Raw genomic sequence first — 15,065 nt, 5'->3', positions numbered from 1 at the left:
TGTTTGCGAGGTGCTTTGCCGCCAATGGACTTCCGCACCGTCTGCTTTGTTCATGCCATTTCTCCGCTATCCCGAGAACCCAAGGGGCTGTTACAGCCTCCTCAGTTGCTCCCTGAACGCGTAAGTGGCGAGCCTGCCTGCGCAGGCTCAGCGGCCATGGCGCACGGGCCCAGCCGCTCCGTGGCGTGTGGGATCCTCCCGGACCGGGTCACGAACCCGTGTCCCCCGCATCGGCAGGCGGACTCTCAACCACTGCGCCACCAGGGAAGCCTGCGCCTGCCTGCTTTTATAGAGGCTGCCGCCTTCCCATTGGCCAGGTGCCGGGCAGCGTGATGACAGGCTAAGCTCTGATTGGTCCATGGGGCATTCTGCTTAGGCGCCTGCCCCTTGTTTTTGCTTTGCATGGGCTTGGCCCCACAGTCGGGTTGACGTCCTGGAGCACGCCAGTCAGCTCGCAGGCTGAGCTGGTCTGGCTTGGGGTGGGCGTTGGGTCTGGGTTCCGGTTGGCGTCATCGTGGGTGTTGCATTTCCGTGCACAGCTCCCTTGTATTTCCTCAGCACTGTCCTCCTCCTCCTCTATGGGCCAAGGAGGGAAGAAACTTCTAGAAGCCTTCACTCTGTATTTGGCCTGATAACAAGGACCCCAAGAGAAGATGACACTCACTATGGGCAGATGGGGTCCACCCTGCTCCCTCACATTATCACCTACCTTGGAGCATCCACAGAATGCATGAAGCATGCAAGTTCCTCTGAAGCACCCATTCTCCAATTTAAAAACTCTCCCAGCCAAGTTCCTTATAATGGCGTCTCCATTGTGTCTATATCCATTTTATGAGGTTCCGCTTGAGGTTATCTCCACTGTAGGGAACCCCCACTGCCTCAATGGTAAGAAAGAATTCTGTCACATCTTAAATACCCTTCCTAATGAGCCTTTGTAACTTTTTCTTTTTTTAGGAGTTTTCACTTTTGTTTAGTTTTAATAGATGGCAAGAATTTTAATCTTTTTTTTTTTTTTTCTTTTTTTGGTTCTATGAACCACTCTGGTAGTTTGGTAAAGCTCAGAATATTTAAAAATATTTTTTAATGCATAAAGTAAAATGCTTCAGAATGTTTTTAAATGCATAAAATAAAAAATTGCAAAGAATCAATTATACTGAAATAAGTTATCAAAATATATACAAATTATCAAAATATATATAAATTTGTCAGATAGTTTTAAATGCACACTTTTATCAATGCATTAAATAACAACTTCTAATTGGGGAAGACTTGTAACTGCTGTCATTTGAGAGTGGTTATGGGCGTTAAGGATATTTAGAGATCTCTTTCATGGCTGTACTGTGATATGATTCCATACCCTATCCTCAATTTAGCATACCAGTTATACTTCTTTTTAAGCTTTTTTAAGTGATTTCCTAGAGTTTGAAATATAGATTTATAACCAATCTCAGTCCACTTTCAAATGACACTATTTCATTTCATGGGTAGTGCAGGTAACTAATAAACAGGAATAATAGAGTGTTACCATTTCCTCTCTTCCATCCCTTATAACATTGCTGTCATTATCATCCAATATATTATTGCTGTTACCATTTGAACAGTTATCAGTTATTAAGAATAGAGAAATATAGGGTTTTATTTTACCCTCACTTATTCCTTCTCTAATACCCTTCCTTTCTTTATGTAGATCTGTGTTTCTGAACTTCATCATTTTCCTTCTCTTTGAAGAGCTCCTTTTACCATTTCTTGCAAAGCAGGTCTACTGGTGAAATTCCATCCATTATTGTTTGTCTGAGAAAGTCGACTTCTCCTTCACTTTTGAAGAATAACTTTGCTGGATACAGAATTCTAGGTTGGTGACTTTTTTATATCATCATTTTACATATTTCATGCCACACATTTTTGCTTTCATGATTTCTGATGAGAAGTCTTATCCTGTGTCTCTGTAGTTAAAGTGTTTTCTCCCTCTGGTTCTTTAAAGATATTTTCATATTTGATTTTCTGTAGTTGAATATGATGTGCCTTGGTATAGTTTTTTTTTTTTTTTTTTTCGCTATTTATCCTGTTTGGTGTTCTTTGAACCTCCTGGATGTGTGGTTTAGTCTCCATCATTAATTTTGGAAAGTTCTCAGCCATTATTCACATATTTCTTCTACCCCTCCTCTCTTCTCCTTCTGCTATTCTAATTACATGTGTACCACACCTTTTGTAATTATCCCACAGTCCTTGATATTCTGTTTTCTATTTATCGTTACTATTTTTTTCATTTTAGATGTCAGTTTGGGAGGTTTCTATTGACATTTCTTCAAGCTCACTGATTCTTTCCTAGATCATAGTTGACTGATGAGCCCATCAAAGGCAGTCTTCATTTGTTAGTGTTTTCAATTTCTAACGTTTCCTTTTGATTCTTTCTTAGCATTTTCATCTCTCTACGTACATTGTCTGTCTGTTCTTGTATGCTGTCTACTTTATCCATTAGAGCCCTTAACATCTTAATCACGGTTTTAAAATTCTGGTCTGATAGATAATTCCGACACCTGTATCCTATCTGAGTCTGGTTCTATGCTTGTTTATGAATTTCGACTATGTCTTTTTTTTGCCTTCTGAAATGGCTACCATTTTTGGTTGAAAGCTGGACATGATGTACTGGGTAATAAGAACTATGGCTAATTGGCTTTGAGTGTGAGGATTTATGTTATTCTGGATTGGAGTTGGTCTGGACTAGAGTTGGGCTGTGTTTAGTGTTGATTTTAACTCAAGGCACCAGAAGCTTTGAATTCTCCTGAGGTCCTTATTTTTGTCTGTCCTGTTGTCTTTGAGCCTCTCTAAGAACTCTGTCTCAGATACAGTCTGCCTCTTACAGCTCTCTCAAACCTGATGTGCTCTTATTATACTAGAGCCCTGTTAGGGTGGTGGTAGGCTGTGAGCAGGGGCAGTGTGCCATAATGCTGTCATTAAATCTCAATCTCTTGGTGATCTTGTGTCCCTGGGATATGACCTTCACAGGTGTTTCTTAGCTGTTTTGCCTTCTTTAGGTAAGACAGGAGGGTGAGAGGGGCTGGAGTGAGAGAAATGCCGTTCCCTGGTGGGATAAAGCTCTGCTTAAGTCTTCCCCTGTTGTGGAGAACATTCTGAGTATATTTCACAATGGTTGCTTTTCTCCTCCCTTGGCCAGAACCAGGAGGGGAGTTTTCTCCTATTTTCACAAAGAGAAATTGGTGGGATCCCTGAAAGTAAGGCCAATGAAAGTGTGTGTGATCTTATGATTTATTGTAAAAAGTATATATTTGGTCTTTGTTCCTGTTTCTGGCACAGAGCTCCTAAAACACCTAGAATTTCCTGTGATAAGAGCAATAAAGGTGTCTTTTGTTATCTTTATGAGTGATTTTGGGAAGCCCCTAAGGATGGGGGCCGGTTGTCAGGGCAACAACCATGTGATTAGAGGGTCCCACTCCCCCCACCTCCAGGGAGGGGAGAGGGGCTGGAGGTTGAATCAATTGCCAGTGGACAATGGTTTAATCAGTCACGCCTAGTACTGAAGCCTCCATAAAAACCCAAAAGGACAGTTCCAAGAGCTTCAGGGTTGGTGAACATGTGGAGATTTGGGGAGAGTGGTGCACTAGGAGAGGGCGTGGAAACTTTGCACCCTTTCCCTCATGCCTTGCCATCTGGCTGTCCCTGGGTTATATTCTTTCATAATAAACTGTTAATCTAGTTAAGTAAAATGTTCCTGTGAGCTCTGTCAGCTGCTCTAGCAATTAATTGAAACGAGGAGGGGGTCATGGAAACCTCTGATCTATAACCAGTCAGTCAGAAGCACAGGTGACATCCTGAGGTTGTGATTGGTGTCTGAAGAGGCGGAAGTCTTTTTTAAGAGAGACAAATTCTTTTTTGAGCACGTTCCTGCCTGGTGCATTAGTAATAGGTGCTCTACCATCACTTCCAGAAGGGTGCAGACAGCATGCACCTGCTCCTGCCCAGCGAGCTGGCCAAGTACACTGTGTCTGAGGGCACCAAGTACACCAGCTCCAAGCAAGCGTCAGAACCAATGGCTCTCTTCAGAGCTCCCTCCACTGTCAGGAGAAGAGCTGTGGCGCCCATCAGCTTTCACTCCAGTTTCCAGCAGGAAACATATCAACATTGGTGGATTCAGAAAACAAGTTTTAAATTGCTTATTAATTCCTTCTCCATTATGGGTTGAATTGTGTCCTCCCAAATTCATATGTTAGAGACCTAACTGCCAGTACCTAAGAATGTGACTGTACTTGGAGACAGGTCTTTAACAGATGTGATTAAGGTAAAATGAGGTCATTAAGGTGGGCCCTGATTTAATATAACTGATGTCCTTATTTAAAGGAGAAATTTGGACAGCTAGACATGCACAGAGGGAAGACAATGTGAGGAGAGACAGGGAGACGATGGCTGTCTATAATGGAGAGAGGCCTGAAACAAATACTTTTCTTATGGCCCTGGGACAAACTGACCCTGCGGTCACTTTGATTTTGAACTTTTGGCCTCTAGAACTGTGGGACAACAAGTTTCTATTGCTTAAGCCACCCAGTATGTGGGATTCATTATACAACCCTAGAAAACTAATACACTCCTTGACAGATTTCTACTTTAACGTGTCTCCTTTCTTATATATCGCCTATGGCCATTCTGGTGGATTCACCCTTTGTCCCCAAAGGGATGTAAAACGGCCTCATCCAACACACTAGCCAACACCATTTATGCAGTTTCCAATTGCAATTTGTTATTGTCATTTTTTAATGCATTGGAATCAGTTTGCTAATATTTAAGGTAGAATTTCTGTTTCCTTATTTATAAGTGACTACGGTCTGTAATTTTTTTTTCCCCTTTGGTGAATCATCTTTATTCATTTTAATAGCAACATTATATTTTCTTCAGAAGGCAAAAAAAAGGTTTTCTTTCATCCTTTATTTTGGGAGAATTTGTTTATCAGTAGAATTTTATATTTCTTAATAGTTTAGCAGTAATTTTCTTGGAGGCCTGGCATTTCTTCAATACTTCAGGCCTTAAAAATCTCTAACTCATTTAAAATAACAATTTAGTTATGAAAAGTTTTATTACATATATATATGTCATATAAAAGTTTTATTATAATCTGTATCTCAATCCAATTAAAGAATTTTCTTTTAAGAGAGATACTTAGAAAAAAATGATAGAATACAGCATTAGCCTAGATTAAAAATGAACAGTTTAATACAGTCCCTAGGATTTTAAGTATAAGAAAACATCCAGATTGAAAAGGAAGAAATAAAACCATCTCTATTTGCAAATCACATGATCTTGTATATAGAAAATTCTTATACTTTAAAAGAATTTTCCTGCCTTCTCTCTATTTCCTTCTAGAGAAACTTTATGACTTTTTTTTTCACATAATAAAGAAAATCCTAATGGGATTATGTTGAATTTATAGATCAGTTTAGGAGAAAATGGATTTTTTTCTTCAAACTTGTTTTAATAGCCAAGGAAGCAGGTCCCTCTGTTTTATTTAAACGTTCTCTATAAACTTATCAACAAAATTTATGTTTTTTGAGATTATCTTTGTTTATTTTATTTAGTATAATGAGTGAAATTTTCCCATTAGATTTTCTACCAACTCTCATCTGGAGACAGGAAAGATAATGTATTTGTCTGAATTTCTGAGTGAACCCTTTTGTTTGTGTTTGAGTTGTTTCTTTAGGACAGTGGCTCTCAAATGTTACCATTCATCCAAACACCTGAAGAACTTTGCAAAGCAGATGGCTAGGCCTCATCCTGTTCCTGACTCACTTGGTCTGGGGTGGACCCAAGAGTTTACATCCGTAACAAGCTCTCAAGTGACATTGATGATGCTGCCTCAGACCACACTTTGGATATACTGCTTTAGGCTTTCCAGGTTTTAAATACTTTCAAATACTTTGAAGTGTATACCATTTGCCTAAAAACCCAAAAAACAAACCAAGAAAACAAATCTTTTTTACTACATTCACTAATATTCTAGAATAAAAGTAATACTGGACTTACTTGTCACTCAGGTAATGATTTATTTCACCATCATACATCATGCTGGGGCTTTGTTTGAGAGCTACTTGTTTTATCAAGATAAGAAATCATGAATTTATTATTATTTTACTAAATGCTTACTATTTATTTAAAAAGATAACTATCCAATATTAGTAAATATTTATTTTAAAGAGAGAACTATCTAATATTAGCAAAAATACCTGTAGTAATGTTAAAAAGCAAAATTCAACTGAGTAAATTTGAAGACCTAATTAGCATAGATTCATGCATCAGGCAGCATTCCATCGTAGCAGATAGAAAGGAATTCCAAAGAGCTGTACAAAATGGAAAGCTTTTATAGGCAGAAGAGGGTGGGGCAAGGAAGTTATTCTAGCTAAGAGCTGATTGTTTCAGGCAAGATCACCTTCCTTTGGGGAAGAGGGGTGGGATGTCTATCAGGTAGATTACCTCACTAGTGCTGAACAGGTAATTCTACATTGACTGGTTAAAGGTCACATTCTTGGGACAGGCTGAAACTGCAATTAGGTTAGGTAGTAAGCCTTAGTTTGTTGACATGGGACTTAGCACAAGTGACTCCATTTGGGGCTTGTTATTTCTTTTTTTACCAGTAATGATTATGAACTTTTTTCATCTATCAACACTGAGTCATATTTATAGATTTCCCCATGTTGAAAAGTCCCTGCCTTCCTGTGAGTAACCCAGCTTCATTCTGATGGCAAGAGTTCCACGCAGGGGCGCTAGGGGCGCTATTTGAAGGGCCTCTGGAAGTATCTGTGTTCTGATTGGCTGACATGCCTAGCTGTTTTATCCAATTAGAGAGTGGAACTGTTCATGCTCATTTAAATGTTCTCTCAAATCCAATCAGATGTTGAGTTTATCCAAGTCCTCATCTGAATGTAAACCATATAAATAGGACCTTCCATGCCATCCACTTTTTCAGGGACCTGTGCTGTCTCCACTGGAGGTACATTTCTGCATCTAGGAAGGCTTACCGGTGAGATGTGACTGCTGTTCCGAAGAAGGAAAGAGCAAGGCCCAGTGACTTTGTATCCCAAAGTACTCAGATATCCTCCAGGTTCGCCAGCTGCAAGTGGGCTCTTATTTCTAAAGCAAAGTAGATTCCAAGAGCCTCTCTATTAACCCAAACTCTCCTAGTTATCTTTAAAACAAACTTCATATTAGTTTTCTGTTGCTGTCATAACAAATTACCTCCAATGTAGTGACTTCAAACATAAACCCATTTATTATCCTGAGGTTCTGCAGTTTGGAAGTCCAGGCACACCTCACTCCTCTGTTGAGTCTCATTACCTCAATTCAGGATGTCTGCATGTTCCTATCTGGGGGATAATTGTGCCCCCAGGCTCACTAGGATTGTCCGGGTAAGGTTCATTTCCCAGCTGACTGTGAGTGCTGGACTGTCTTTTCCCCTAGAACCTGCCCACATTCCTTCTCATGCTCTCCAGGTAATCCTCTCCACCGAGAGCAGGGCAGGTCCTCCTCCAGCTTCCAATCTTTCCGACTTCTGTGCTATATCTTTCTTTCTTCCAGCCAGAGAGAGTTCTCTGCTTTTAAGGGCTCCTGCAATTGAACTGGAAAATCCAGGATAATCTTTTTATCTTAAGGTTTGCAACTTTTTTTGTTTTGTTTTGTTTGTTTTTGTTTTTTGCGGTATGCGGGCCTCTCACTCTTGTGGCCTCTCCCGTTGCGGAGCACAGGCTTTGGACGCACAACCTCAGCGGCCATGGCTCACGAGCCCAGCTGCTCCGCGGCACGTGGGATCTTCCCAGACTGGGGCACGAACCCGTGTCCCCTGCATTGGCAGGCGGACTCTCAACCACTGCGCCACCAGGGAAGCCACGGTTTGCAACTTTAATGACAGCTACAAAGTCCTGTTGGCTGTGTGACAGAACTTACTGACAGGTCCTCGGGACTAGGACATGGAGATCTTGGGAAGCGGGAGGTTGCAGTCTGCCTACCACAGACTTCTTTAGTCAAATTTTCCCTTAGGACCTATTTAGTTGTCCATTATTCAAATCACCGAGGATATGCAGTAAAAATGAAGCTCATTCTTCCACAGGTGGTAGGGTTCACATTCTCATCAGGGACATTCACAGATGGCTCAACAAAAAGGGATATAACAAAGCTGGATGTTTCTTTTTGAAAAAAATCACACGCTGAAACCGGGGTGTGCCAGAGAACACGATAATGAAGAAGCAGAAGGTATTATTATTTCTCTGAGTTTCTTGAGGGCAGGGGATTTTTGCCTGTTTGTATGCATGAATATGGCCATCACAGGAAACCTGTGGGAGGCTGGAGTGAGCGAACATTATGGTTATACAGGGATACAAAATGTGTTCAAGGCAGAACTCATCTGCTCTCAGTGGAAAGAAATGAGGACAATAATAAAATTACACCCTCCTAGAACGAATGCTAAACATAGAGATACCCATGACTTTGGTTATGACCATATGATCAGGGTCAGGCCAAGTAGGGTGACCTCAAAGTCTTTGTGGTTGAGACTCAAGAAGAACCAAAATAATGTGTTAAATAGCTGAGTTCTTTTCTTTAAAAAAAAAAATGAGAAATTTCAAATATGTGCCAAGGTAGACAAAACAGTAAAATGAATTGGACTTCAGCAATTATCAGCCTAAGACTAATTTTGACTCATTTATACATCTGCCCTCCTCTCGCTTAGATTATTTTGAAAAAAAAATCCAAAATGTTGTATCATTTCATGCATAAATATTTCCCTGAGTTCTTAGACCGTCCCAGTCAGCTGAAAGAATTGGGTTTAATATTTCCAGGACATAATTAATCATACTCATCAACGAAAGGCAGATCCTGTCTTCTAGGCGTTTATCACCGACAAAACTTCTCAAGAGTATACTGCACAGAACTTATAAGCACGAGTGCTTTCAAAATGGCAATAGCAAAGCAACTTTATGAAACTGTTACCAGCAGCCCAACGGCTACCCAGAGTCCTGGTATATTAATTTACTAGGACTAACAAAACAAAGTACCACAGACTGGATGGTTTAAACAATAGAAATTCATATTCCCACAGTTCTGGAGGCCAGAAGCCTGAGATCAAGGTGTGGGCAGGGCTGGTTTTCCCTGAGGCCTCTCTTCTTGGCGTGTAGACTCTTTCTTCTCCCTGTGTCCTCACATGGTCGTCCCTTTGTGGGGGTCTGTGTCCTAATTTCCCCTTTTTTATAAGGACAGCAATCATATAGGATTAGCCCACCCCAATGACCTCAGACTTCCTTGAGACTGGACCTGCAACGCCAACTCTTCCCTGGTCTCCAGCCCACCCTGCAGATTTCAGATTTGCCAGCCCCACAATCATGTGGGCCAATTCCTTAAAATGAATCTCTCTCTTTATACATGCCGTTGGTTCTATTTCTCTGGAGAATCCTGATTGATAAAACCTGGAATCAGCATTCTCTCTTTTCTCTTTCACCCGTAGTTGTAAACGAGCCAAGTTCTTTTCTAAGCTTATCTTTTTATTTATTTATTTTTGGTAAAACCTTATTGAATGCAGCTAACAACATCCACTTGTGCTATTAACACTCTATATCAAAACAGGCAATGGTATCACTACACAAGGAGAAGTGCTGGTTTCCAGCCTCTGTGAAGTTTCCTGCCATATGAGGTGGGGACCACTTTCCCTGCTCACCATTTCTTCTGTGATAGTGCTGCATAAAGACAGCCTCGGTGACTTTCAGCAGCAAGTTCCAGGGCTGCTGGGCACTGTGGCTGCTGGCTCCAGCTTGCAGTTTCCACTCACTTGTTCTCTTTCTGGGCTCAGGAAGAAGCTCCTCTGTGGGGTGTGCAGGGCTCGGGGTGCAGGATAGAAGTGCAAGGCTGGTGGTAACTCATTGCACCAGAGGCCCTTGCTCTGGAAGTGGGCACCATCCCTTCTAACCTGCCATCGCCCAATGAGGGCCCATGATGTGCTAACTTCCTGAGGCTACCCTGACAAACTACCACAAATGGGGAGCTTACCACAGGAATTTACTCTCCCAGTTCTGGAGGCCAGAAGTCTGAGATCAAGGTTTCGGCAGGGCCTCACTCCCTCCAGAAACTCTAAGTGTGGGTCTTCATGCCTCTCTCAGCTCCTGGTGGCTCTAGGAATCCCTTGGCTTGTGGCTGAATCACTCGAGTTTCTGCCACCATCGTCGTCATCTCCTTGTGTGTGTCAGTGCTTTCCTCTGCCTCTCTCCTATAAAGAGACATTTAGGGCCCACTTGGATAATCCAGGATAAGTTCCTCCTCTCAAGATCCTTGATTTACTCATATCTTTTCCACACAAGGTAATATTTACAGGTTCTGGGATGAGAAAGAGAATATTTCATTGAGTGGCCACTTTTTGAGCCACATGTGTCTGCACCCAAGGTCATGGGACAGGACAGTTCACCCCTGGGAGTGGGGAGTGGGGCACATGATTGGGGAACATTTGCTGAACTCAAACTAGCACAAGCAGATTTAGTGCAAGGCAAACCCACCTACTATCATGACCAGAAACTAAAAGAAGGAAAAAGTACATTGGTGTCCCTTCTTAAATTTGTGTTGCTAAATGGAGTAATTTGGATGGGAAAAAAAAAAAAAAATGCATGTAACCCAGCTGGCTATGCCAAAGAGAAAGACCATATAAGAGTTATGTGGAAGGAACTTCTCTGGTGGCTCAGTGGTTAAGAATCCACCTGCCAATGCAGGGCACACGGGATCGAGCCCTGGTCCGCGAAGATCCCACATGCCACAGAGCAACTGAGCCCGTGTGCCACAACTACTGAGCCTGCTCTCTAGAGTCCACGAGCCACAACTACCGAAGCCCGCACACCTAGAGCTGGTGCTCCGCAACAAGAGAAGCCACCGCAATAAGAAACCCTCGCACCACAACAAAGAGTAGCCCCCGCTCGCTGCAACTTGAGAAAACCTGCGCGCAGCAACCAGGACCCAACGCAGCCATAAATAAATAAGAGCTGTGTGGAAGAAAGGAATGTTCTTATCATGAGTGGTGACACCAAAACCCACTGTCAGTTCATGTTGGGTAAAACCACATGGATGGCAGAAAAACTGCCAAAGTTGCAGTGGTTTTCATGAAATAATGCTAATATATTCTCTCCCTTGAATCGTTTATTATTCACGTGTGGAACAGTCGCCAGAACCACTAGGCAGAGTCAAGCTCATGCTTTTAGAAATATTTCTGCTTTGTTTCTACAATGTCCTCACTGAGACAATCAAAGGCCTGGAAATTATGGAGGACTGCCAGTGATCGCAACGACTCTGAAGATCAATCTATCTCTACAGGATGGACACCTACATAACCTCTAAAAGAGAGAACAGTGAACAAGAGAAACAAGATGGCTGAGTCCCAGCTCTCCACACACAGACAGATATCACAGACAAAATAGAAGCAGCATTTACTCCCCTTCCCCTACAGCCAACACCATGTGTGTGCCCAGCTCTTCAATTCCGACCGTAATACTAATTTTCATGAAAAGCAAAACAAATTATCTATGGCTTGAGTGCAAAGAACAACAATAAAATAGTTGAATTCATGTCTTAAATCAAAAAAAAAAAAACAAAATCCAATGTGTGTTTGCTAAGGTCACCAAACAGTTCTCCAGTTCTCAGCGGACACTGAGTGTCCCACAAATTTAGCTCAATTCTAACATCATCTACCTGGAGATAGTGTCAGACCTCACAGATTAAGGACACAGATAAAAGAAATTAATTAATCAGCAGTCAATGTAAGAAAGAAATAGAGAATTTTATTTGAACCAACCTGAGGATCATAACCCAGAAGACAGTCTCTCAGAAAGCTCTGAGGACTTTGCCACCCATTAGAGGTCAAAGCACAATTATATAAGTTTTTGAGACAAAGTGTTATACATTAAAGAGTTATACATCAAAGTAATACATTGACAGTTTACACAGTTCAACAAGGCAAGTGGTGGGTCATTGTGACCCCTTACAGGATTAAGGAAGGAATGTTACCTCCTAAAGAGTTACCTTGCTGGCACCAGGAGGAAATTGTTTTTGTTGCTGTTGTTTGTTTGTTTGTTTTGGTGAGTAAGCATTCCTGTGTTAAGTGGATCTAGTTAATGTATAATGCAGATGCATAACGCACACTAAAGGGGAGAGAACAGTGGCTCAAAGGGCAGAGAAATTTTTTTGTTAAATTTTTCTTGTCCTGTCTCAAAATAATTTTGTTTCATCACTGCCCTCACTTCAGAAGCCAGTCGCAAGTCCAGGATGTCACCTGTGCTTCTGACTGACTGGTTATAGATCAGAGGTTCCAATATCCCTCTTTTGGGGTTTAATTTGCAAGAGCAGCTCACAGAGAAACACCTTACTTACTAGATCACTGGTTTATTATTAAAGGATATAACTCAGAACAGCCAGATGGAAGAGATGCACAGAGCAAGGCATGTGGGAAGAAGCCCTGAGCTTCCATGCCTTCTCTGGGCACACCACTGTCCCCAAGCCTCCGTGTATTTACCAACCTGGAAGCTCTCTGAACTCATCCTCTTGTGTTTTTATGGAGGCTCCAGTACTAGTCATGATTGAGTAACTCCTTGGCCACTGGAAACTGAGTCAACCTCCAGGCCCTCTCCCCTCCTGGAGGTGGGGGTGTGGTGGGGGGACTGAAAATTCCAACCCTCTAATCACTTGCTTGGTTCTACTGGCAACCAGCCCCCATCCTCAACGAGTTTCCAAAATTCACCACATTAATGTAACCAAAGACACCTGTATTGTTTTCATCACAGGAAATTCTAAGTATTTTAGGAGCTCTGTGCCAGGAACAGGGGACAAAGACCAAATATGCAATTTCTTATGTCACGATATCACACAAAACAAAACAAAAAAAAGCAAATCAAAATTCCTTGATGGATCTGAAATAACTTGCTGCTGTCAGAAAGCAAAGATGCTTTCAACAATATCAGGGGCTGCCCTTAAAGGCAAAATAGCTGTTTTATTTGAAAGAGTCTCCCCTGGGCCACAGTTGAGAATTTGAGAATCACACAACGATAATAATGGTTAATTAGATTATGTTTAGTTTATAAAAGAAGAAAAGTTAATATATGCAATTACAAGAATACGAAAATTAAAAGACGTAAACAATATTGTGTTGAATTTTTATGGATTTTGGTTAAAGAAGAAAGCCGTTGACATATACGGGTATTTGGTCTTAGGCATATGTCTGTTAGTAACGTTTAGATGTGGACGTGTGTGTATCCCTTTAAGCAGGAAAGAGCGAACAGAAATCTAAGACACGGTCTAGAACAGAGATCGATTGGGGGCCCGAACAGCGGGGAGGCGGAGACAAATGCCCTTGGGGTAGCGCGAGAGGAGAGCAGGCTTTGCTGATGGTGCTGAGGGGGTACTTGGGGTGCTCCACTCCAGCGCGCGCAGGCACAGCGGCGTCAAGTAAACCGTCACCAGACAAGGGAGAATAGGCCGTAGCCTTTCTGTCTCGGGAATGAGAGACCCAGCGAGAAATCGGTGACATCAAGTGTGCAAAATCCGTAGAGTGTCCGAGATTCTGAGCCCGGGGAAGGACTGGAGAGGCGGGGTTCTCGGGGCGCAGGTCAGTGGCCGCAGCCGGGGGACAAGAGGTTGGATGCTTGACCAATGCCGTCAGACAGGCGGTCTTCGAACTGACCAACCGGAAAACGTTCCCAAGTGCAAACAAGGGCAGCAAAGGCTTTGCTGTTTTATGTAGCGAGTCCTGACCACAGCACGCAGGAGCCAGAGCCTCCAAACCCACCATCCTCCTCACCGCGGGCACCAGAAGCCGCCAGCGACTGTTCCCAGCATCCTCCACTTCACGCACCGCGGTATCTCCACCCCTCCTCCCGCATACTCTTGCACCCCTGTATCCCCGCCCCCCGTAACCTGCACTCCGGCATATCCGCGCCCAGGTAATCCCCGCCCTCCGCCCCGTACTGCCGCATCCCTGCACCCCCATGCTCCAGTATCCCGCACTCCTTTATCTCTGTACCTCTGCACTTCTGCGCGCCAGTATCCCCGGCACCCTTGCATCCCTGTACCCCTGCACCCTTACCTCTGATCTCGTGCGCACACGCACCTTTTTATCTCCACCGCTCCTCTCCCCGGCCCCGCGCCCCCTCTCGCGCACACACACCCGGAGTCGGCCGAATCTCCCTCTCGCGCTCTGCTCTCCCAGGGCCAGCAGCATTCCATTACCTAGGACCCAAAGACCAAGCCCCACTGCAATGGCGCCGCTGGAGAGGCTCTGCAGAAACCTGGCTTGTGCGCCGCCCTGCCCGGCGCGTCCACTTTGCGCCCAAGGACCCACAGCTCACGCGCCGCATCCTCCGGGAACTGGCCGGAAATGGCGACCCGAGCTCCCCCAAAGACATGAAGTCCACGTCCCTTTTTACGTTTCAACAAAAACAGCTCTCTCCCGGGATGGTCTCTGAAGAAGCCGCGGCTTCAAAGTCCCTGCGGGAGTGTGACCCTCATCCTTGAGTTCCTAATTTTCTTTTCTTGGTAACTTCCTCCCAACCAAACCCGAAGTCGGCTCAATGACTGTTGTGGAAAAGGACACCCGGCAGCGGGTGGCGCCCAGAGGTGGGATGGCACACTTTCTCCCTGCTCTTTGGCTGTGTGGCTTTTGGAGCTCAATTTCATTCTTTCTCTGATAGAGGGAGAAGCACTCCTTTGGCTTTCTTTTTTCCTTTCATTCATCATATATTCATTTAGCACCTACTATGTGCCTGGCATAGCTCTGAGAACTTGGGAGTAAAGTGCCTTCCTGGAGTTATATCTAGTTGGGGAGGTGATGACCAGTAGAGGGGAGATAGTGTCGTAGAGGTTTACACGCTGAGCAGAAATAGAACACCATTGGCTTGGGGCGTGTTGCCCAGGACCGTGAAGACTTTGAGAGGAAACTTGGAAGCCTTCAGAGTGGGAACCCGCTGCTCTGGGGATGGTGGGACGCCTGGGTTTGGAGGGACAGAGACTAGCTGAGGGAAGGAGGAGCTGGCACGGGGAAGGAGGCGTGG

The 15,065-nt window shown here is 43.5% G+C and overlaps 1 protein-coding gene across 1 annotated transcript in view; it reads right to left on the bottom strand.

Annotated features, from left to right (window-relative positions):
* Positions 1-59, bottom strand: part of LOC103071475 (histone H3.3) — a 395-nt gene extending 336 nt beyond the window's left edge. The window contains 2 exon segments of the mRNA XM_082931053.1: positions 1-2; positions 5-59. The exon segment at positions 1-2 is cut by the window's left edge and continues 336 nt beyond it. Of these exon segments, the coding sequence (XP_082787179.1) occupies positions 1-2; positions 5-59 (57 nt within the window).
* Positions 60-15,065: the final 15,006 nt, after the last annotated feature.

The sequence above is a fragment of the Lipotes vexillifer genome, unplaced genomic scaffold (assembly GCF_000442215.2).
Source record: "Lipotes vexillifer unplaced genomic scaffold, Lipotes_vexillifer_v1.1 scaffold814, whole genome shotgun sequence".
Lineage (NCBI taxonomy): Eukaryota > Metazoa > Chordata > Mammalia > Artiodactyla > Lipotidae > Lipotes > Lipotes vexillifer.
The sequence above is the reverse complement of the archived record's forward strand: the minus strand, read 5'-3'. Positions and strand labels throughout refer to the sequence as shown.